General features: G+C 32.7%; 1 protein-coding gene across 1 annotated transcript; it reads right to left on the reverse strand.

The window, feature by feature from the left end:
* Positions 1–12,451: 12,451 nt before the first annotated feature.
* LOC127725407 (neuronal acetylcholine receptor subunit beta-4-like) lies at positions 12,452–14,797 on the reverse strand. The gene has a single exon (XM_052232344.1). The coding sequence runs from the start codon at positions 14,545–14,547 to the stop codon at positions 13,393–13,395; it is 1,155 nt and encodes a 384-aa protein (XP_052088304.1). The 5' UTR covers positions 14,548–14,797; the 3' UTR covers positions 12,452–13,392.
* Positions 14,798–15,012: the final 215 nt, after the last annotated feature.

Consider the following 15,012-nt stretch of genomic DNA (forward strand, 5'->3'; position numbering starts at 1 on the left):
ACCGGAATTTCCATATGTTCCTTTTCTGATATAGTCTTACCTCTCTGAAAGTTTTAAAGCCTTTGTCCCGGTAGAAATTCAAATGAATTCATTATCTCAATTTCGGATATTTTATTGACTGTACAATCGCTTGCATGTTTACTGTAAAACCATTTGGTCAAATTCAAAACTTTGGTAACAATAAGTTGAAAGGATATAGAAATGATCTTGGTTGGCTTGATTTGTTTGATTCGTACTCCAATGATTTTCACGGATATTTTCGATTTCAGGTTAATTTGATGACAAACATTTCATTAAAATTATTTAGAATCAACTTTCGTTCTATAGCTTTTAGCTTAAAGATATTTTATTTTAAATACACAAAGGGATTCGGAAATAAGATTGTCCTTATGTTAGTATGTTCTTGGTATGTATCCAGTTTTTATAGAACCTTTAAAACTGTCAATTGGTTTCTGGTTGCATGTGATAAAATCTGGTAATAATTGTTTACTTAAAGATGTATATAGTTCAAACCTGCAATTAACCAATGGATTTGCAAAAAAGATTGAACAGTTACTTACTACATTAAATTTTTCACATGTTTGGGAAAATCATGATACTCTTTCAAAAAGGCGTTTATTATATGCATTTCATACCAAACTTAATGATAGATATCTGAATTATTGGAAAGAAAATATTTTTTGTGATGATAAATCATTGCATGGTAATAAGCTCAGAACATATAGAAAGCTTAAAGAAAATTACAAATTGGAAACCTATTTCTTGTTAAATATTGATAGAAAAGTAATAGGACATTTTGCCAAAATTCGCATAAGTAATAGTGTTCTTAAAATTGAACAAGGTCGACACACTAAAACTCCTGTAGAAGAAAGAATTTTTCCGTTGTGTCTTTTAGAAGTAGAAGATGAATTTCATTTCACTATTAAATGTACAAAACTTAATACAATTAGAGAACAATTATTTTCCAAAATTAGTAAAATAGTTCCCCCTTTTGTAAATATGACTAATGAAGCAAGATTTAAATTTTTGTATACGTGCAGTCAGACTGATATAATTAGAATTATTGTAAAATTCATAAGTGACATGTACAATTCTAGAAATGATTTATTGAGTACTAAACAAGTGTGGACACAGATCAGTGTGGATAGTATGTTTGGATGTTTGACAGTGTTTTACATGACAAAAGAAGTTCTATGTTTTTCCCATAGGGTTCTATATTATTAATTGTGTTGCACAATGACAACCAACCTGAGCATTAGGAGTGTTTTTTATTTAATATTTAGTTTTTTTATGTTCAAGAAGGGCATGGACGAGACACTAATTGCATTAATTACCAAAGGATTATGATAGAATATGTTCCACACCTTTGATTTTGGATACATTTTGTAGCTAGGAGAGGAACATATAATAGGTTCATTTTTTCATGATGTGATTTTTCTTTATAAGGGAGATGGTATCTGAGAACATGTATTTGCTTACTATTTGTATGGTTCTATTTATATTACTTTGTGGTGGATCATCACTATCATAAGTAAAAGATTCTGTTTCAATGTATAAATTGTTTCTCAGATTAGAAGACATTTAATGGTTTTTAGTAATGACAATGCCCGACATGATGCTTGGGGCTAGATGAGCTAATAAACTGCTTTGCTGAGCGCAGCTGGATACGCCCGCAGAAGTCCAACCCTGAACAGTTGGGGCAAAAATGGACACAATATTCAAGCTTGATACAGGTCTGAATTTGGATTGTAATTAAATATTTGATATATTATAGGTTTCTGAATGAATGTAGTTAAAGAACTTGAAATTGGTTATATGAAAGATTTCTTGCTGTTGTGCAATACACTGTGCTGTTGCGCAATACTTTGTAAATCTGTTGTCAGACTATAAACAAATAAAATCTTATAACTCGAAAACATAAAATCGAAAATTTATAAAAATCAAAAGGGAGCTTACAAAAATAGATATAAACAATTTACCAAAGTTTCATAAAAAATGCTGAAAGCATTTTTGAGTTATTGTTCGAAAACTGGAAAATCCCCCTTTTCGTAATGAATAAAACCCCATAAATGGGAAACGGTAAATCCGAAATTTATAAAAAACGAAAGGGAGCTTATGTCAATAGATTTGAATAATTCACAAAAGTTTCTTGCAAATGGGTAAAATATTTTTGAGTTATTGGCTGAAAACTGGAAAATCCCCCCCCCCCCCCTTTTTAATGAATAAAACCCCAAAAATCGGAAACGGTAAATCTGAAGTTTATAAAAAAACTAAAGGGAGCTCACGTCAATAGTCATGAACAATTCACAAAAGTTTCATGCAAATTGGTGAAATCGTTTTTGAGTTATTGTCCGAAAACTGGAAAATCCCCCCTTTTTTAATGAATAAAACCCCAAAAACTCTGAAATGATAAATCTGAAATTTATAAAAAAACGAAAGGTAGCTCACGTCAATAAATATAAACAATTGACCAAAGTTTCATGCATATTGTTTAAAGCGTTTTTGAATTAATGTCTGCCATGTTGACGAAGGACGGACAGACGGTCAACGGAATACCATAATACGTCCCGTAAACAGGCATATAAAAAGTGAACCTCTATGTTATTTTTTAATAATTCTTTGAAAATATCTCTTCCAAAGCTGGTCAAAGCAAAAAAAAGTTTTGACCAGTATGAAAATGATATCAACAAAAGAATTAACCTTTGAGAGTATGCCTCAAATGCTCATAACTGCTACAGAAGTCATCTCATAAAATTTCAAGTGGATATGAACATCTACTTGATATGTCTAAAGATCTAAAAAGTTATAGTATTCAATATGAAAAAGGTATTGCAAAAATATTCTCTTTTCAATTTTTTTTGTTATATGGATACAAATATAAGTGATACCAATACAGCAAGGCAGTTGTGTTGTGGTATGAAAGTGTACTGTAGTAATTAACATTTACTGTTAATCCACACAAATTAAGAAATAAACAAACAAATGATAATTGTTGAACATGTACGATGAAATATAGGTTTAGAAATCAATTAGGCCAGATAGGCCTTATGAATTTTGGTATTTTTTTTAACATACTGAATGACCCTTTACACTCAGGACTGAGTCGTCAGTAGGCAGTACAGATGTATAAAATAAAGTGTAACACAACAACCTAGCATCATATTGCTTGTAGCACGAGTAGAATTGTTTGGTAAATTTGTGCTTTTTTTTAAATGGCTAATGGGCAAAAAATGTTTGGTTCAAATCTAAATAAAATGCTTTTATCTCCATATTACTTATATTGTACATAGAATGGATACTACTTTGACAATTCCTTGTACATGAGAGTTGTCTGTCAAATCTTTATTTCAGTTTTCACAAAGAATGAATTGCATAACAATGAGCTGAGCTCAAAGCAAAGCACTTTCATAATACACTTAGACAAAGAGCTCAATCCAGTGATATACTTTGTACTACAGGTCCTTCATGAACATCCATCGACCAAAACCATACATGTATCTCAATAACATGCCATACTACATGGTTGGATCAGAAGTCCTGAAAAAGACATTAATTTTATTATCGTATTTGCGTTAAAACTTTCACAAATTTGTGGTAAAAGCATTCAGTATCTAGCAACTATCAATCTCTTCATGCACAAATTGATATAGGTTGAGTGCCCCTCTGTCGGAAAAAAGAACATACCTCCACCTAATTTTAGGTAACTGATCAAGAAACATTCAAACTATAAAATGTTATCCAAGACTTGTCCGTGTCTATCTAATTACCATCACCACTGAATCAATAATATATGTATATATACATGTATATAAGAGTAAAATTGACATACATATATAACACTAAAACTGACATTCGATCTTTACTCCACCTTCATTCCTCAAGTCGATGTTCAAATCTGACTTCATGATAAAATAAGATTCCATATCTACAACCAATGAAATACCCCTCTAATAGACTAGCCGCAATGAAATCCAAGTTTTCTAAAATGGTAGGTGGAACGTAAAACTCAAAATATTTTAAACGATATATCTTAAACATGTTAAATATTGCTAATACATTTCATAATAATAATTCTACAAAAATCGCTATATTTTCTTTATTTTGTCTTTTGTTTGAGACTATATATTGACCTCTAGATGTCTTTCAATTACATCCAGGTTGGCGTGGGTTGATGTCTGATTGTTGTACATGTAATATATCGATGGGGGATTTGTTTATATAAATAGCAACTATTCCCTAAAATTCAAATAAAATGGATGCAAGAAATTATAGGCAACCATATGCATACCACCTTCAATAAACAGCTGCTCCATAAGCGCATGATACTCTTAGTCACATTTACAAAGAATAAAGTTCAATTACTTCTCAATGCCATATTAGAAATTTATGAAAATCAAAAAGGGAGCTTACATCAATAGATATAAACAATTGTTTTCGCGAAGAAACACATACAAACGTACGTTAATCATAATAACGTCTCAAAATGTAAACAACCCATAAAATACAATGGTATATGGAATCGTCCATAGCAGGTGAAAAAACATACCCAGCATTGAATTCGCGAATACACTGTTTCTGTTGATTTCGTCAGTTGGTATCTATGACTAACATGAGATGAAATAAATATAGATATGTACATAAACAGCTGATAAAGGTCTATCCAATAGTTGAAATCAGTTGTTTGTTGGTTGAAATGTGATGGGATATGCAGTATCCTACATGTACATCTACTTCAGTTTTGATTATAATTCAAATGTGTTCAAACCTGACGTCAAATTATGTTGAAGAAAATAGCATCACATACAATCCTATCAATTCATCAAAAATATTACACAAAGAACAATATATTTCACATTACATGCGCATTAATCCAATTTTAAGACCACTAAATTACGATCTCTATGGACGATTTCCCGCGGAAATGTCATGTGTTAAACGGGATAGACCAAAAAGAATTTTCGGTGTATGTTGTCATTAACATCCTGATTAATGTACACAGGTAGATAAAATATATATGCTAACACTTAATGATTAGAAACCAGATGTGAGATTCTAATAGTGTGTACATGTATGTAATTAATATTTTCATGGAATATTACTATCGTTACAACATATTCTTATATTAAATGTATTAATATTGCAGTGCTTGCCTCTTTTATTGATATATGTTATAATTACATGAATCGACAAATAATTTAATTAATGAATTGTCTAGTCATATACTATGTGACGTAAATCAGTTCAACATATGATGCTGATACATAAGCCAATCAAAACCCTAGCTTTGGTCTCTCTACGGATGACACCTATTTTCCTCCAACCAATCACAACACAGCACATTGTCACATGTCTCTTATCCCCGCTTTTTTGTAAAAAGCGTCAGTTTATGATAACTAGCCAAAGGAAGGTGGACACACCTCATTCCATCAGAGAATTAATTATAGAACATCATCTCTGAGAGGATTTTTTCGCAATTAGAAAAAACATCTCAAAAATAGAGATTGATATAGAGATAAAATTATACCTATAAGATTCACACTAGCTAATATCTCGCAATTAGAGATTATTAGCAACTCAAAAAGAATCTTATATCAAAATATTTATCAAGAATCTGTTTTTTCAAAAATTCAGAAAAGAGAGATTGATAAACACAAGATCGCCGGAAAACTAATTAGGCGGTGTTTTAAAATTTATACGAACACTGGAATTATTCAACTATAAGTTAACAAAGAAATACACCAACACACGCACTAAACTAACTTCCAGACACATGTCTAATAAAAAGAATAGACGGTTCAAAGCTAGGGATAAGAAACGCAAAATTGCTAACAATAAAGAAAAAAGAAAACGATACAATATATGCAGACAACATAGAAGACGACAATATAAACACGCGGAAAAGGTACAAAAGGCTATAAAATATGTTGAAATTTTTACAAAAGAAAAACTATGTAATGCTGAAATACTAGTTCTAGCGAAAGGACTTAAATTCATTCCTAGTCCAAGACTTCAAAATGCAAAGAAAACTCTCATAAATGACTTCAACGAACTAGCCCGTAAAATGAGATGTAAATATCACTTTGATGACGGGTCTAACACATACAATCGTCATCCATTTCTTTTAAAAAGTGGGTATAAACCAAGCTGGGCAAATAATGCAATTGAAAACTACTTATTTTCAACAAGAATTGAACTTGAGAAAATTCAATTTAATACATTTAAGGACAACCTATCAAAAAATGAAAGAATGGCACTGCAATCCTTACGTAAAAATGATCGTATTATAGTAAAGAAGGCAGATAAAAACTCATCAACAGTTGTTCTTGACAAAGACCTCTATATAAAAATGGCAATGAATCAGCTAAATGACAATATACACTATGAAACAATTAATGAATCTCACACAACGGAGATCGTGAACAGTATCAACACAATCATTTCTCGTTTACACAAGAACTCTTACATTGATGATGTCACACTAAAGTTCCTAAAAAATGACGATGAAAAAAGATTGGGTAGACTATACTTCCTCCCAAAACTTCATAAAATTAATCAAAATAATAGAGAAAAGATCAAAGTTGATAAGAATTGTTTACTGAATATAGACGTTCCAGGAAGACCCATTGTATCTTTATGTAATAGCCCCTTAGAAAGAATTGCACAATATATCGATTATTTTATTAAACCAGTTGTCAACCAATTTTGGACATACACACAAGATACAACTTCTTTTATAAACAAATTGGAAAAAATAAGAGCCTCTCCTGATATATTAATGAGTTCATTTGACATTTCTAGTATGTATACCAATCTACATCATACGGAAATTATAAACGCAATCGACAGAGCATGGCCGCTAATAATGCAATGTAAATTTGACATCCCGGTGCCTCCCAAAAAGGATATGTTAGAATTACTGAAAATTGCCCTTGGAAACAATGAATTTGAATTCAACGGGCAGATTTTTAAACAGAAAGTTGGAGTACCGATGGGGTCACCAATGTCTCCTAGTTTAACTGATATTAGAATATATGAAATCGTTTCTGAAATATTAAAACGGTTCTCACAATCGTCCGAAATTTCTCTTCTATCTGTCTACAGAGATGACGGTTTTTTATTATTCAAAGGAAGTGAACAAGCGCTTATTGAATTTTACCAGATTGCAAATAGTATTCATCCATTGTTAAAATTCACATATGAAATTTCTAATAGTCAAATACAATTTTTGGACGTAACAATATTTAAAGGAGATAGATTTAAAACGGAACAAATATTAGATATCAAATTATATCGCAAACCTACGGATAACTTCCAATATTTAGATAAATCATCAGCTCATCCCGCCTCTGTATTTAAGGGATTTATAATTGGCGAAGTTACACGGTTCATTCGATCGTGTAATAACAAAGATGACCTCGACACACAGATCAAACTATTTAAACACAAGCTTATACTCAGGGGACACAAGGAAAATGAAATTAATCCACTAGTTAATAAAGCACTACGAAAAAGTAGGCAAAACACATTATGTTATAAAACAAAAAACAAACAGAAAAGTCCACCACTAGTCATAGCAACGAAATTTAATCCTTTATTTAAGCAGTTGGGACGACGAATAAGAAAACACTGGCATTTGATTGAAGATGACGAGACCGCTCAACATCTATTTCCCAGACCGCCTATCATTGCTTATCGTAAACACAAGAATGTGAAGGAGTACTTGACCTCGGCAAAATTATAATGTAATTAGATAAAGAATGGACATTAAACTATAAGTGTATTACAGATTCACCAGGTGTAGTGCCCCAAAATGTAACTGCATTTGATACGTTACACGATAGAAACATATTGATAACAATTAAAAAAGTAATTAAAATCAAATGTTATAGTAAATAAAAATAAATTAGGCCAGGGCACCTGACGAGGATGAACGGCCTTGGTCGAACTTGACCTAAATGATATCCGAAACACCAGGTGTAATATCATCAAATTAAAGAAATTCATAGACGACCAGTTGATTACCACAGATCATTTACGTTGGGAAAATCCTTTCAAATAAATAGATGTGTAAAAGTTTATAATTAACCACAGAACAATCTACCGAGAAAAGGTCAAATCAGGTTTTAACAGTTAAAGATAATATATATATAATTAAAGTAAATATATATAAGCGAAACATGCTATATATATGAATCACCAAATCATGCATAAACAGAACAATAACAGAATAAAACTGTAATTGAAGACAAACATTTAAATGCATATAAAATTGCATATAAAGTATACACAGCGATACATGGAAAATCATTATAGAAACTCGATACAGACAAGAAATAAAATCTTCTATAGACAATGGTATTAGTACGTTTTGCTGGGATTGGTTCATGGACACGACTATTTATAAAACTTTGCTATATTCTAAATGAGTATATACGCATATGGTCATGACCATACGAGCATGGTCCAAGAACTCGTATGGTCCGGAACATATATAAAGTGAAATTAAAAAACTTTGCAAACTGTTTAAAAAGGCATTATAGATATTTTAATTAAACTCTAAAAATGATTTATAAGAACTAAAAGGGTTGATATGACATTTAATTGTAAATCAAACATGTCGCTATTTGCTTTATGCTAAATGCTACGTGCAATTAAATACAGTTGTTTCCGAATTATGTGTATTTCATAACTATCTGACTAAAATAAGATTTTTCACTTGGATAGGTTGTATTTGTTTTATAAACTACTAAAAGGGATTTATAATTAACGTTGATTATGGAATATGAAGTATCGTAAGTATTTTATCCATATTACCTTGCTACATGCATATGTGACAAATTGACACCTACATATAGAATACCTACTATATGCCCTTGGTGACCCGACAACACAGATAGCATGGAAAATTAAATACGTGAAATTAAATACAGGTCTTTCCGAATTATGTTGATTTCATAACAATCTGATTTAAATAAGATTTTTCACTTCGATAGGTTGTATTTGTTTTTTAGCGGCATGTAAGATACGAAGATATCCCATAAGTAGTCATATGTAGATGACCTTTTAAGCATCCAATAATCAACTATTATTTCGAGTGATACGCTGACGCTTTGATTTTAAATGCTTCCCCGCAAACATAGATTGACATAATTGAATTTAAATGTCAACGTTCTGTTGGTTAAATGTCATTTCAACCCTCGATTCATAACATAAAAAAAAAACAAACAATGAAACTTTTCTGTTTACAATCATGTTGGTGCATAGCATAAACAACTGAAAAGATGTCAGGAAATAAGATATTTAGAACATATTATTTCAGGACTATAATCGGAAATATTTCGCAGCTTTTCAGACAATACTTTTTATAGCCAATAGTAAAAATATCGAAATTTTAAATGCTAAGATTTGATTGGATAAAATCCGAGATTGTTTCATTATTGACATTTTTGATTATACATTTGAAAATCAATCAAAAACCATACGCGAAATAAGCCAGACACCACTGTTGTGAAAGTAAAAAATACAGAAAGAAAATGACAACAAAATCTCGATCATTACATTCAGGATTCACGAACCATATGATAAAAGAGAGGCAAAAGATACCACAGGGATGTTCAAACGCATCAGTCGAAAACAAATTGACAATTCCATGATAAAAAGCTAAAAACGAAGACAAACACCAGTGCACAAAACACAACATTGGATCTAAAACTGAGCAACACGAACCCCATAAAAACGGGGGTGATTTCAGGTGCTTCAGAAGGGTAAGCAAATTCTGTTACACATGTGGCTCCCATCGTGTTGCTCATGTAACAACAAACCCGGTGATCTACATGTATAATAAACTAGGAGTGTGAACTCAGGAGCTTGGGAAGTACAAGAAATCCTCCTCAATCATGTGACACATGTCTTCTTGCTTATGAAAAGCACATATCTTGTGATCAATTCCTGCTCCATCAGTGACACACGTCTTGTTGCTCAATCTGGTGATCAATTCCTGCTCCATCAGTGACACATTTCTTGTTGCTCAACCTGGTGATCATTTCCTGCTCTATCAGTGACACACGTCTTGTTGCTCAATCTGGTGATCAATTCCTGCTCCATCAGTGACACATTTCTTGTTGCTCAACCTGGTGATCAATTCCTGCTCCATCAGTGACACACGTCTTGTTGCTCAATATGGTGATCAATTCCTGCTCCATCATTGACACACGTCTTGTTGCTCAACCTGGTGATCAATTCCTGCTCCATCAGTGACACACGTCTAGTTGCTCAATATGGTGATCAATTCCTGCTCCATCATTGACACACGTCTTGTTGCTCAATCTGGTGATCAACTCCTGCTCCATCAGTGATACACGTCTTGTTGCTCATGACAAGTACAAATCTGGTGATCAATTCCTACTCGATCAGTGACACACGTCTTGTTGCTCAATCTGGTGATCAATTCCTGCTCTATCAGTGACACACATCTTGTTGCACAAGAGAAGTACAAATCTGGTGATCAATTCCTGCTCCATCAGTGACACACGTCTTGTTGGTCAATCTGGTGATCAATTCCTGCTCCATCAGCGACACATGTCTTGTTGCTCAATCTGGTGATCAATTCCTGCTCCATCAGCGACACACGTCTTGTTGCTCAATCTGGTGATCAATTCCTGCTCCATCAGCGACACACGTCTTGTTGCTCATAATAAGTACAAATCTGGTGATCAATTCCTGCTCCATCAGTGACACACGTCTTGTTGCTCAATCTGGTGATCAATTCCTGCTCAATCAGCGACACACGTCTTGTTGCCCATAATAAGTACAAATCTGGTGATCAATTCCTGCTCCATCAGTGACACACGTCTTATTGCTCAATCTGTTGATCAATTCCTGCTCCATCAGCGACACACGTCTTGTTGCTCATAATAAGTACAAATCTGGTGATCAATTCCTGCTCCATCAGTGACACTCGTCTTGTTGCTCAACCTGGTGATCAATTCCTGCTCCATCAGTGACACACATCTTGTTGCTCAAGAGAAGTACAAATCTGGTGATCAATTCCTGTTCCATCAGTGACACACGTCTTGTTGCTTAATCTGGTCATTTCGGGGCCTTTAATAGCTGACTATGCAGTATGGGTTTTGCTGATTGTTCAAGGCCGTACGGTGACCTTTAGTTGTTAATTTCTATGTCATTTGGTCTCTTGTGGAAAGTTGTCTCATTGGCAATCATACCACATCTTCCTGTTTTTGTATAGCTTGCACCTTACATTTGAGCATGCGCTATGCAGATTTATTCATAATAATAAAGGAAAACACCCTGATGAGATAACTGTTGAATTCGAAAACAGAACATGTTATTAAGGATGTTCGCTCCTCTTGTTTTTGAATTTTTGCAGATATTCAGAATCCTCTGGTTTTATCCATGTAGTGCCATTAATACATTTTGCTTACATAGCCCTACTTTTCTTTTAATATTTTAATTATGTATAGTTTTAAAAGTAATTTTTGAAAATCTTTAAAAATCCTTGTTTTTTTTTTAGTTTTTGAAAGAGAAAAGGTGCAAATGTTAAATGTATGAAAAATCTAGAGAGAATCACTTCCCGCCAAATTTTCAATGGCTTATATCTTGAAAACAAGCACACGGACCCTTCATTTTTTTCTGCTTTGTTAATTCCTTTATTCATATACCTTTATAACAGTTTTTTTAAAAAGCTTGTTATTTTGAAATAGAGTAGCGAACATCCTTAAGCTATACATTATAACACCCCTTAAATGCTTATATAGGTTGTCAAATATCAGCATTTATATTATTGAAATTGTTTGATTGTATTGTCTTAGATGCTATTGAGTTTCAACTTGATTTATGATCAACTGGAAAAAGTGTCAAAAAATGGACAAAGTTTTTTTTTGTTATGGCATAACAGTTTGTACGTCACACGCGCGTTTCGTCTACAAAAGGCTCATCAGTGACGCTCGAAACAGAACAGTTTAAAAAGGCCAAATAAAGTACGAAGTTGAACAGCATTGAGGACCCAAAATTTTGAAAGGTTTGCCAAATACAGTTAAGGTAATCTACTTATTGTCCGTTATTACAGCGGGTTATTATCCAGTATGTTTTGAGTAATTCTATATATTTTATCTATCTTGTACAAAGCAATCCTTAAATTGTAATTGTAGCCTGCAATTATAATCAATGTAAATGTGATTTTAGGTAAATTTTCCATGAACTGATATGTAAAATATCAATGTCGACATATCTATGACGAAATAGTGACAACACAACTGATATTCTTGCATTGACGTGTCTAGAATATATGATACTATTAATTGATAAGCAATATTCATTTATAAGTAGTAAATGCAGACTTGAAGTCATTTTGTATTCTATCCCTGAACCACCCAGCAGCCGGCATCAGGGGCGGATCAAGAAATATGTCTGGTGGAGGTCACCTTTCGAAATCTTATAAAAAATCACTTTTGTTTTATTGATATTAATGTCATGAAAATAGTAACAACTATAAAGCATATGGTTAAACAGGACTTATAAAATTGATTCCAATTTCATTTTTCGTGGATCCTGCGTGCAAACGTGTCAATTATCACATCAAGTTCTAAAAGCAAATTATAATGCACGTGCATCAGTGCATCAATAAAAGTTTGTATATTGACTGTCTTTTTCTCAACATTGTCAAGGAAAAGTAGTGCATTGGCTCTAGCCTCAGCGTTGCTCTATTTACAAGGTTTGTTATCCCGGCCTTTAGTCTAGTTCAAGCATGTGCACAATTAGTAAATGGTTTGTGTGCTAAGGATCCCAAACAGAGCACAGTATTTACAAATAAGCTCCTTCTTTTGAAGGAGAGTACACAAGCCCGTCATATCGAATCAGTCAATTTCTCAGTAAAATCAAGAGTTTGTTAATAAGACTCAAAACGAATAAAAAATATTTGAATTTTGGCACTGTAGATTTCATGTATCATTAAAAGTCGAGGAAAGTTGTCATACAAAAAAAATCGCAATATAAATAAAAATATCAATTACCAGTCCCATTAAAAAAAAACATCTAAAATTGAGGAATGTCCCTTCATTTTCACACTAACACATCAAAGGAATCGAAGAAGTAATTAAGGATCGCTGAATACATGTTCTTTGTAAAAACATACATGTCAAGGTACATGTAAATCGCTTAAAGGTAAGTAATGAACCTTGATTACCAGTGGTAGACCGATTGATAATTCAATCAAAATTTTGTACATGGTGCACCATTTTTGCCAACCACAGAAGGGGGGGGGGGGTTACGTGCACCGGGTGACCACCCCCTGGATTCGCCTCTGGGCATTGTATTGATCCTTTTAATCATTGTTTTACAAAGAGCCACAATCTAAGGCAAGAGAAAGCGTTTTATCTAATTTGTACAAAGCAATCCTAAAACTGTAATTGTAGCAATTACAACTAATACAGACGTTATCCAAAACAATACAAAATCAAATGATGAAATAACATCACTCCACGTCATCTTTTGTTCATTTTCTGTTTCATTTTGATGCTTTGATGTAATTTTGTTTACATTCCGGAATCTCATTAGCTTGATTATGTTCTTTGGAACATCGTCTTTACGATGATGAAATCGAAGTTCTATACTCGTACAGCACACAACAAAAGTTCCCATACTTAGCTGGAACATTAAATAATATCCCAATATTGATCCAGATATTTTGGGAAGCTGGGAATAGACAATTGTAAGGAAAACGGCAAACGAAAGAAACACCTTTATGCAATACCCCATTCTCGCAGTACTGTTTGCCGGAAGTGCAAAAGTAAACACATTCAATACACTCAGTAAAATGATTGGAATGATGATATTCATTAAATAATAAGTCGGATTTCTTTTCAAGTTTAGTGTAAATATAACCCGAGATTCGAACGACAAAACGTCCTCTCGTGCGGCTGTTGATACTACTGACCATTCTGCATTATTCTCCATGCTATCTAGAACGATTCCATTATTCCACAGAGTAACACTCACATCTGTAACGCTACTTGACCACACAACAAAAATTATGTCGCATGATTGTCGGTCATAGGGAAAATATGTAATATCTATTTTACATTTTGATTCAAAAACTTCAAACGGCATCCACGCTACTTGTCCGTTACTTTCAACCTTGGCTTTGATAAAACTGCTTCCAAGTTCCTGCAATTTTGTAAATCCATTTTGTAATGCTATATCAGGTATCCAAATATCTGCTTGTGGAACGTAAAAATAATATAATCCACCAAAGTCTGCAGATGTCCAATTCAAATACTCATCTATCCATCCAATATTTAAATACCCGGTTGTTATCAATCTCTGTTTTAGTTCGTCCAATTCATTTATTCCAACAAGGTAAAAATCTAAATCTAATTTCATAGGGTGATGCTGATCCCGATTTGGTCGGACTTGCTTTTTATAATCATTTGTTGTAAATAATTGTTTGATTAGATTTTTAACATCCTCCCCACTCTGTCCTTCGATATTTACAAACAATTTTAAGAAAACGAAATACCACAACCTACACATTTTACCACTCTACATTTAGATCCACATTTTTAAATGAATATTCGTCGACTTGCATCTTAATGTCAATACATTTAATAAGATATAGTTGTAATCAAACACGTACTTGTTGCATGTATATCCAATGTACATGTACCACTAATCGCTCACAAAATTTAAAATGCCTGTGTATTTATTACATAATAATTGTTTAGAACTTTTTTTTTTATTTCAAATACATTTAATAAGAAATAGTTGTTATCAAACACGTATTTGCTGCATTTGATGATGTATATCCAATGTATATGTACCACTAGTTGCTCACAAAATTTAAAATGCCTGCGTATTTATTACATAATAATTATTATAATGAAAAGTTTATAGGATATTAAGAAAAATGTGAGTGGAATTATTAGACCATATTACAAAAATCACATGGGATGTTTTAAATCTGAATTAGGATAAGAAAAAATTGACATGAAAAAATAT

Source organism: Mytilus californianus, unplaced genomic scaffold, assembly GCF_021869535.1.
Source record: "Mytilus californianus isolate M0D057914Y unplaced genomic scaffold, xbMytCali1.0.p SCAF_15, whole genome shotgun sequence".
NCBI classification, from domain to species: Eukaryota; Metazoa; Mollusca; class Bivalvia; order Mytilida; family Mytilidae; genus Mytilus; species Mytilus californianus.